The 10,265-nt window shown below is 51.5% G+C and overlaps 1 protein-coding gene across 1 annotated transcript; it reads left to right on the forward strand.

Moving 5' to 3' along the window:
- Positions 1–3,006: 3,006 nt before the first annotated feature.
- EEF1E1 (eukaryotic translation elongation factor 1 epsilon 1) lies at positions 3,007–10,063 on the forward strand (the record flags this gene model as incomplete). Its single annotated transcript, XM_084229128.1, has 4 exons — positions 3,007–3,093; positions 4,132–4,332; positions 7,081–7,176; positions 9,789–10,063. 4 exons carry the CDS (start codon positions 3,007–3,009, stop codon positions 9,927–9,929), a joined length of 525 nt encoding a protein of 174 aa, XP_084085254.1. The 3' UTR covers positions 9,930–10,063.
- Between the last annotated feature and the right edge of the window lie 202 nt (positions 10,064–10,265).

The following is a 10,265-nucleotide window of genomic DNA, read 5'->3' on the forward strand; positions in this document are numbered from 1 at the left end:
CCGGGGAGGCCCAGGGAAGGAATTTTAATACAATTAGTGTGCAATAGAGAAAAAGGAAAGAATAGAGTTTCCAAATTAAGCACCCGAAGTTACCCATCCCCTCATGAGTCAGTGCCAGCCAAGCAGGGTTGGCCCAAAACAGGGCTGCTGAGGCCCGAAAGCCTGTTACAGTCTAAAGCACATTCCCGTGGGAACCCACAGGGAAGGGGCAGGAGTGGGCAGGCAAGTCTGGGAGGAAACGAGCAAAATCAAAATCAAGATAAAAGCTGCCACTGTCACCTTCCCACAGGTCTTACCCACGTCTGTTCTAACCAGTCCAGGACCAAGAAGCCAACACAGCTTCTTCACACATCTCTGCTCCACGTGCCTCCTGCTGGTCTCTGTCTGACTCTTGTCCTTAATATTAAGAACTATTTTATCTGTATTCTGGCGCAGAGTGTTGGCATTATGAAGTGCTCTTTGCATTGCTTTGCAATTACTCTGGTAAATAGCATAATGTGAATTTTGTTGCTTTAGTCCCTTTGAAAAATCCTTTTCCTTTCAGGGGTGAGTTAGATCCATATGTAGTTATTAATAGCATTTGCATACTTGGCCTCAGTTCTGACATATTGATCATTCTTTTTTTTCTTTTAAAGATTTATTTATGCATACAAGAACTGGGCTACAGGCCAGAAGTGTGGGGGGTAAGAGGATTCACCAGAGACAGAGTGGGGTACAGAACAGGAGGATTGCCTGAAATCCACTGCTGAGGGGAACAGCAGGTGAGTCAGGAGAGGTCTGCTGTGCCATGCTCCCCGGCCGGGGATTGAACTCATGCTGCAGTGGCTGCAGATAGCTTTACAGGTTGTGTCTTAACCCCTTGTGCCACCAGGGGGGCCACATATTGATCATTCTGTAGAAACTATTGCTATATACATTCCCAGACACCCGGCCCCACATTTACGTGGTCTGTTTCATTTGCCTGCAGTCTCTTTCTTTTGGTGTTTAGTCAAGTTAGTATTTTTATTCTAAGGTTACCTTTAGTCTAATGCCCTTATATAATAAACCCTTATATAAACCCTCTTTTTTGGGGGGTGGGGATACTACCTATCAGTTACCTATTAACATTGGAATTAGCCAGTAATCCATCCTTTCCCCTTCCCTCCTTCTTCTTCACCCTCTAATTTGAAACAGCAGCATTTTTCTTCTAATGAAGAGCAAACGGGCACCAGATAGATGTTCTCATTTCATGTGCTCTTCTTCGGAGCTCCCCAGTTTTGTTTTTTTTTAAAAGATCGATCTATCTATCTATCTATCTATCTATCTATCTATCTATCTATCTATCTATCTATGTATTTATTTATACAAGCACTGGGTACAGTCAGAAGCGCAGGAGGGTGAGAGAATTCACCAGAGCGGGGAACAGAACAGGCAGAAGGACCAAAGTACACTGCTGAGGGGAGCAGCGGGCGTGGCAGGAGAGGTCTGCGCACCATGTGGGACCCTCGCTGGCGGCCAGGGATTGGACTGGCGCTGCAGAGGCTGCGGGCGGCTTCGCAACCCAGCACTCAACCACTGCACCACCAGGGAGGCCCAGGAGCTCCCCAGTTTGATAGTTATACGTAAAGTGTTGGTGTTTGACAGCTATGCATCTCTGACAGTATTTTCTCTTTATAGGACAGGGCAGAGAAGTAATGGAGAATCTGCCCCTCTTGTGTGCTGCTTTGTGGTTAGCCCTGGTACTGGAGCTAAATAAATTATCAATTATTATCAGTGCCTCTCCAATCAAACACCAAAGCTCAGGGCCCCACACTCACAGCATTCTCTGCTACACCTGATGCATTTCTAATTTAGTATGAACTACCTTGTAACATTTCTTTTCTATTTCTTGCAGGCTGATAACACACTTTTTTATTCATCCTTCCATGTGAAAAATGTCCTTTATTTTCAGAAAACTTTTGGAAATAGTCAAGGCATTAACATATAGCACCCATTTTATATCTTGAAAACACAAGCATGCCGCTACTTGGGAATATTGTGTGTATACAATATTTACATATTTGAGGCCAAATTTGAGGCCAATATTTACATATTTGAGGCCAAGTATGCAAATGCTATTAATAACTACATATGGATCTAACTCACCCCTCATTTACATATCAAAAGCTATGTAAGTTACATCACTGGTTTATGGTTCTAGTATTGCAAATCAAGCTCCTTCAGTAGTAATGTTATAGAGCAGCCCCAATATTGAACCTTAACCCCACCCTCAGGTCCCAGCTACCTTCCCTTTGGTAGGGATGGGATGTGGAGTTCCCAGTGTCTTTGGCTTTGGCCTGGGGTGGGGGTGGAGTCCACAAAACCTGTATGGAATTAGCTTTAAGACATCCTTTTCCCCCTAACTATAATGGCTGGTTTTCTTAGGCTATGCGGCCTACTTGGTGCTATCTGACATACCCAGTGGTCTGTGAATAATCTTCACATTCGTAATTGTATAGCTACTGTGGAGCTGTAGATTGACAAGAGAAACTAGGTTTTCCAGTTCACCATACAGTGAATCCCCACATGTTAGAAATTCCTCATAGAGTGTCCAATTCAGTAGTTCAAATTCACAGATTCCAGGGCCAAACGAGGGAAAACAGCATTTCAATGAATAGATTGTAATTAATGGTAATAAATTCCAATTAATAAAAAGATCTTGGCATGCCAAATCAGTTTCCCCGCGAACTGGCAGCCGGGCCGGCGCCCGCCCCCTGAGGACCACGGATTCCATCTCCGCAGGACCGAGCCCCGGTGCCGGGCTGTCCCCGGGGGGCCGGGCTGTCCCGGGGGGCCGGGCTGTCCCGGGGGGCCGGGCTGCCCCTGCCCGTCCCGCTACCAAGCCCCGCCCCGGGCCCGCCCCTCCGCTGAGCCCGCCCCTGGCGCTCAGCCAATGGGCGGTGACGCCGATGGGGCGGGCCTTGCGCTCCGGCCAATGGGTGTGGCCCGCCCTCGCGCGCCCCCGCCCCCCCGGAGCTCGGCCGGAAGATGGCGGCGGCCGCGGAGCTGGCGCTGCTGGCGAGGTCGCTGGGGCTGCGCGGGGGGCGCGAGTACGGCGCGCGGGGCGAGCGCCAGGTGAGCGCGCCGGGGCGGGCGCGCCGGGGCTGGGGGGCCGGGCGGGGCGGGGCGGGGCGGGGCGGGGCGGCGGCGGGCGTCAGGGCGCCCACGTGCGCGCCCGGGCCGGTCGGCGCCTCCGCGTGGTGCGCGGCCTCGCGGGGGAGGCACCTGCTCCTGCGGCCTCAGGTGCCCGGGAGGAGGCGTCGCCCGGAGCCCGCGGCTTGAGGGGGCGCGGCCTCCGGAGTGGCACCCGGCTCTCAGGGAGGTGGCGTCACGCTGCGAGCCCCGCGGCCTCGGGAGGGGGTGTTCCCAGGCGGCCCCCGGGGGAAGTTGGCGTCTCCCGTTCTGAGAAGGAGCCCAGGGGACTGGAGGCTCCAGGGGGCTCCGTGGGGCGTTGGTGCCGTCTTCCATCGACACCCCTCAGGGGCTAAGGGCCTGGGGAGCCGGTGGTGAGGGCCGACCCTCTCCCTCGGGATGCTCTGGGGCCCTGGAGCAACCTGGCAGCTCCCTTCATGGCGCTGGGTGACGTGTCCCTTTGAAGCCAGGGAGCTGAGAAGGTGAGAATCTTCAAGATCCAGGAAGGCGTTTTGAGGTCTGGAGATTGAGTTCAGCTGCCAAGTGGGGAAAGAGGCGGAGGTCTGGCGACCCGATTGCTTGGCACAGTGTGTGTTACAGAGGCGGTGGTTTGTCCTGGAGGACAGTGGGTACGAAGACAAAGGACATACCTTTTTGCCCCTGTAAGCTTTTCCCCATGACTCTCACTTTTTGTTCATTTTCTCATCTTCATTGGGGCCAAGTTACAGTCTTACAAGTCAGTGAAAGTGCAGCCTGGAAGGGGTGAAATGCGGGCCTGTCAAGTCTCTTATCAAATAGCAAATTGTCTCTTTAATTTACACATAAGTTGTATATTTTCCCCTCTTTCATTTGTATATCACTTAGTGCCTTTGGACCCAATCCTAGTGTTTGGGAAAACTTGTAGGGTTTAGCCCTAACTAGGACATACTTCGTGATCTGCATTTTAAATGGATCTGAAGCCCTTTTTTTCCCCTTCTTAAGATTCCAGTTCTTCAAACAAACTCTGGCCCGAGTCTAACTGGCTTGGCGACCATCGCGGCTCATCTGGTCAAACAGGCCAACAAAGAGCACCTGCTGGGGAGCACTGCGGAGGAAAAGGCCATAGTCCAGCAATGGCTGGAGTACAGAGTGACTCGAGTGGACGGCCACCCCAGCAAAGAGGACATGCGCACTCTGTTGAAGGTACAGGGGCTGGCCGATCTTTGTAGGGTGAGATCCCAGCGTCTCTCCCTGGGATCAGTAGCCGGAGCTGTGGCCTCTTCTCTGGTGTCCTCCTGCTTTGGGCAGTTTGGCTTGTGGGGTGCCTCCGCCTGCAGCAGGCCTGCCCCTGCCAGCCTGTCAGGTCTCAGCTCAGACACCCCTTCCTAGAAACGTCTTCTTCTAGCTTCAGCCTGAGGCAGTTCCTGGATCCCTGGGCTTGTCTGCCCTGGCTCTCTGCAGAGCCTGGATCCTGGCTGGCCTTGGGGGCTGGCTTTCTGCTGTGGTTGCTGACTCCTCTGGCCTGAGTGATCTCGCCTTCCTTAAAGGCAGGGCTGAGTCGAGGGATTGTAATCCGGAAGACCCACCTCCCCCCTTATGGCTTACTGCTCTCAGAGTTGTTTTCCCCCAAAGAAGTCAAATGAGAATAACAGAGTCTGTTGGAATAAAATGTAACACCAAGTATGGTTCCGGAGTCACTGAGAATGAAAACAGTCAAATAAAGTTAATTTTGCTAATTTATTTAATAAAAATAAAGCAGACTTTTTTTTTTTATTAAATTAAAGAAAGACTTAAAACCTGAAGAGGCTTTAGGGCCTCAGAGTCAACTGGACACCCACCTGGTGCCTTTGGTCCTGGTTTTACAGTGGGAGTCATGTGACTTCTGGTCAAGTCTCCCATCACCTGGGGAGCTGCTGTCCAAGTCTTCCTTTTTCCTCTTTTTTTTTTTTTTTTTTAAGAGTTATTTATTTATTTATACAAGCACTGGGTACAGTCAGAAGCGCGGGAGGGTGAGAGAATTCATCATAGCCAGAGCCGGGAGCAGAACAGGCAGAAGGACCGAAGTACACTGCTGAGGGGAGCAGTGGGTGTGGCAGGAGAGGTCTGCGCGCCATGTGGGACCCTTGCCTGTGGCCGGGGAGCAGCCGGGGATTGAACGGTGCTGCAGAGGCTGCGAGCAGCTTCACAGCCCAGCGCTCAACCTCTGCGCCACCAGGGAGGCCCTTTTCCTCTATTTTTTGAGGTAATGTTCATTTCCAACACTGTCCAGGATCCAGGTGGACAGTTTCTCACCTGGGCCCCGTTCCTACCACCTGCCCCCATCTCACACGCCAGTCACCCTCCACCTAGTCCCTCCCCATCCCTGCTTCTGGACATCGTTATTCTGTTATCAGAGTCCAAGGGTTTGTTTCTGGTTTTGTTTGATTGCTTTCCTCCCCTTTATTCCTCCCCACAAACAAGTGAAGTCATACATCTTTCTCCTTTGCACTGACTTCACTTAGCACAGACCCCTGGGGCTCTGTCCACATCCTTGCAGACAGCAAGAGCTCCTCCTTTGTAGTGCTGTGTAGCTTTCCACTGGGTGACTAGGCCTCATCCTCTCCTCACCCACCCGTGGTCAGCTCTTGGGCTTTTCCCGCATCCCAGCTGCTGTGAACACTGTTGGTGGGACTGTCAAGTGGAGGAGCAGCTGTCGGTGTGGTGACTCCTCAAAAGAAAATAGAGTTACCATTCTGGGAACACCCCAAAAGAATTCAGACTGGGTCTCCAGGGCCCTGTGTTCATATGCTGTATTATAGCAATATTACTCAGAACGGCTATGAGGCAGAAGCTACCCACACACCAATGTGTAAACAAAACACCGTCTGTCCCTGCAGTGGAATATTACACAGCCTTAAAAAGGAAGGGCAAGGCCTCCCTGGTGGCACAGGTGGTTGAATGCCACACTCTGAAGCTGTCTGCAGCCTCTGCAGCGCAGGTTCAATCCTGGCTGGCTGGGGAGAAACCCATATGGCACAGCAGACCTCTCCTGTCTCGCCCGCTGCTCCCCTCAGCAGTGCATTTCATTCTGCCTGTTCTGCTCCCCACTCTCTCTGGGGAATCCTCTCACCCCGCACACCTCTGGCCTGTACCCCAGTTCTTGTATAAATAAATCTAAAAAAAAAAAAACTAAAAAAAATTAATAGTAAATTTCTTTTAAAAAAAAATAAAGGAAGAGGCATTGTGTTACCTGCTCAACACCAATGGATCTTAAGGACGTTGCACCGAAACAAGCCAGTCACAAAAGGACAAATACTGTAGGATCCCACTTATTTAAGTAGCATGAGGTTCCCGGAGCAAATTCATAGAGACAGAAATTAGGAAGGCGTGCTCCTAGGGAGGAGAAGGTGGAGGTTTGTTTGGTAGGTGTACAGTTTCAGCTTTGCAAGGTGAAAATTTCTGAAGATCAGTTGCACAAAAACATTAATCCAAACACATTCTTAATTATACACATGTGGTTAAGGAAGTAAATTTGGTTACTTATATCCTCCGACATTTAAAATGCACATGTGTAAAAATGCAGCAGACCGGTAATTTGTAATTCTCTCGGGAGACGGAAATTGTTGACCTTTTTCTATTTTAATAGAAAAGACGAATCCAACATGAATATGATTTACAAAATGGTCCCTGCAAGATAAACAATGGAGGCTTTGAAATGATCATAGACGGCATTCTGAATACCATTTTCTAATGGTTTCCCGTTTCCTTCAAATTGAACAAGACTAGTAATGTTCACGCTGATTTTAGAGCGGAGTGATTGGCACATGACTTTGCGCTCTCCTGTTAAGCTAACTCTGTCCGTGTTTTTCATTATTTCGCTTTTAATAACCTGGTGTTTTAAGTCAGATGATGGCGGCTAGCTTTATTGTTGCCGAGTTGTTTTTGTTTTTTAATTATTTGTTTTTTTCCTAGGATCTTAATTCTTACCTCGAAGACAAAGTCTACCTTGCGGGACATAACTTCACCTTAGCAGACATCCTCCTGTACTATGGACTCCATCGCTTCATGGTGAGGGTCTGAATCATCATTGGCTCTTTTATGCAAAGGTCAGGATGATTATTTCCATGTGTTGTGAATTTAAATCAAATTTCTCTAACAAACGAAGGGGCTACTTTTTCTTTTTTTTTTTTAAATAGAGGCATGTTTTATTTATTTATTTTATTTGTTTGTTTGTTGTGTTTATACATGCACTGGGTACAGTCAGAAGTGCGGGAGGGTGAGAGAATTCACCAGAGCCAGAGCGGGGAGCAGAGCAGGCAGAAGGACCGCAGTACACTGCTGAGGGGAGCAGCGGGCGGCAGGAGAGGTCTGCGCGCCATGTGGGATCCTCCTTCGGTGGCTGGGGAGCAGCCGGGGATCGAACTGGCGCCGCAGAGGCTGCGGGCAGCGTCGCAACACAGCGCTCAACCGCTGCGCCACCGGGGAGGCCCCAGGGGGCTACTTTTTCTTGAGGCTCTTGGTGCAGAAGTTCCTGTGTATGTTCATGTGATGGGGTGGCGGCCTATTGCTGGCCCTGCTATGTCCCCCTTCCTGCTTCTCCTGGGCTTCACAGCAGCTCCTCCCTCCCCACCCATACCCCACCTTGGGCCTGGTCACCCTCCCCTGCCCCAGCATGTAACCCTACACCCTTGGGGGGCTTCACTCCAGCCCCCGTGTTCTGGATACTGTCCTGCCTCTTCATTTCTTACTCCCCATGAACTCCGCCCCCTGATTGCTCTTAAGTAAATGTGAATGCAGTGGCTGATGCCCATGTTAATAAATACCCAGCCCTCACTAACAGTGCCCTAAAATGCTGGAGCTCTGAGGACCCTCCCTGGTCATGGCCAGTCAGCCTGGCTCACGTGTGCCCCCTGGTGGCTGACCTGGGGTCCGTCTGGCACAAGGTTGGTGTCTTGTGTTTGCTGAACTGCGCTGCATTGGTCTGTGACCTAGAAAGTCACTTGCATGTCCTCTCGGATCTGTGTCAGTATTTACTAGTGGTTGAGCTTTTTAAAAACCTCACATTTTCTTTTGACGTTGGTGGCCAAGTTTGCGTGTGGTAAAGACTGGGGCAAAGAGCCAGAGGCATTTCACCTTCTGAGATGCGGACTGACTGCCCGGTCGTGGAGGCTGCAGAGCTGTCCCCCGGAGTGCGGAATGATGAGATTCTGACGTGAGAGACGACGTTTTCTCTTTTAGTGAAAAAGGAACTTTTGCATAAACAGCGGCATTCTTGACTGGTTTTCATGACTGTTAATCTTTTACAAGCTTTTTTTTTTTTTTTTTTTAAGAGGCATGTATTTTTTATTTATTTGTTTGTTTGTTTGTTCGTTTACACATGCACTGGGTACAGTCAGAAGCGCGGGAGGGTGAGAGAATTCACCAGAGCCAGAGCGGGGAGCAGAGCAGGCAGAAGGACCGAAGGACACTGCTGAGGGGAGCAGCGGGCGGCAGGAGAGGTCTGCGCGCCATGCGGGACCCTCGTCCGGTGGCCAGGGAGCAGCCGGGGATCGAACCGGCGCCGCAGAGGCTGCGGGCAGCTTCGCAACCCAGCGCTCAACCGCTGCGCCACCGGGGAGGCCCATGACTGTTAATCTTTTACCTCCACACTGTGGACATGCTGAATTGTGGGTGTGACGGGTGTGTGACACAGGAGCGTGTGACACTCTTCTGTGTCGCTGCAGCCCCTCAAACAAGATGGGTGTGCATGTGTGAGTCGTCATGGACGTGACTAAGTGGGACTTTCACTGCCAGTCACTGCAGGGAGCTGGCCTGGCAGAGACAAGGCTCGAGACCACACTCTCTCTAGATCACCTTACAGTAGATGTGAAATGGGCATTCGAGCTGGCCAGAAACACCTCTTGAGAAAATGCAGCATGCCTGCCTTTCCCTGTTTGTTGCTAGTGTTGACAGTTGGTGTTCTGTGTTGGCTATGGCACAGTTCTTGAGAGAGGGGGTGTTTGGGGCGCCCGCCTGGAGTTGGCGTGAGGTAATGGGCGTGGATGGGTCTCCCTCGGCTTTCCGCGGCCCAGTCTCTGGGTGCTCCCGAGCAGGTGCCGGGAGCCCTGTGCCTGCTGCACATTAAGGGCGGCTTCTTGGCACAGCACAAGGGAGAGGGCTGGCTCTTTGGAAGCCCCTGGACTCTGCCTGCCCTGCGGGCTGAAGCAGTCACTAGAGTGAGCTGCATTGCTACTCCCTACCCTCACATCCCCCCCAGAGTCCCATGGAAAGGAGCTGTGGTCCCCACACCCGACCAGTCCCCCGGGATTGGTGTGTCTGATTACCTAGTGGCCCCTTGTCACTCCCTCGATGCCTTTGTTTGTATAGGTGAGTTTTCTTTAAACCTTGGAGAAAAGATCTTCTCTTAGCTTCTCGGCAGCTACTCTCTACTTTTCTCCTGCTTCCTTCCCAGTAAACTAAAAGACAAACTCTTCCCAGTCGGGGTCATTTTGCAGAGCCGGGCCATCTCCCTGGCACGCAGGCAGCTCTCGGTGGGAACCTGGACGCGTCCAGCAGGGGTGGCCGGCATGGCTGAGTCTCACACCTCCCTCAGCAAGGACTGGCCGGTGGGTCTGGTTCTAGCTGTCTCCCGTGGCAGCGGCCTGAGTCACTAGTGTTGTATGTGTTTCTTCTCCGCACAGGTCGAGCTCTCAGTTCAAGAGAAGGAGCAGTACCTGAACGTGTCGCGCTGGTTCTGCCACATCCAGCACTACCCTGGCGTCCGGCAGCACCTGGCCCGCGTGGTCTTCATCAAGAGCCGGCTGTACGCCCAGCCCCGCTAGCCTGGTCTCTGCCGCCGCGGCGCATCTGCCTGGAGCTGGCGGTGCCCTCTCCTGGCCCTCTGCCCGTCAAACTCCGTAGATTTTTTTTTTTCCCCCTCAGTATGAGCTTGTGTCTGAACATTTTATCTGTTCCTTAGTTGAAAGTCTCCCGATATTCTCACTGCTGTGAGCGCTTGAGTTGAGCTCAGGTTATAAATTAGCTTCCTCTGATAGGTGCAATGTGACTCTAAAGTTGTAAATCTGACTTCCTCCCACCATGACGGGCTCCCTGCCGGCCCCTCGCTCTGTGACTGCACGTCCCCTTGTTTGTGGGTGTTTATAGTTCGTGAAGAACCG

The sequence above is a fragment of the Talpa europaea genome (assembly GCF_964194135.1).
Source record: "Talpa europaea genome assembly, chromosome: 2".
In the NCBI taxonomy this organism is placed as follows: domain Eukaryota; kingdom Metazoa; phylum Chordata; class Mammalia; order Eulipotyphla; family Talpidae; genus Talpa; species Talpa europaea.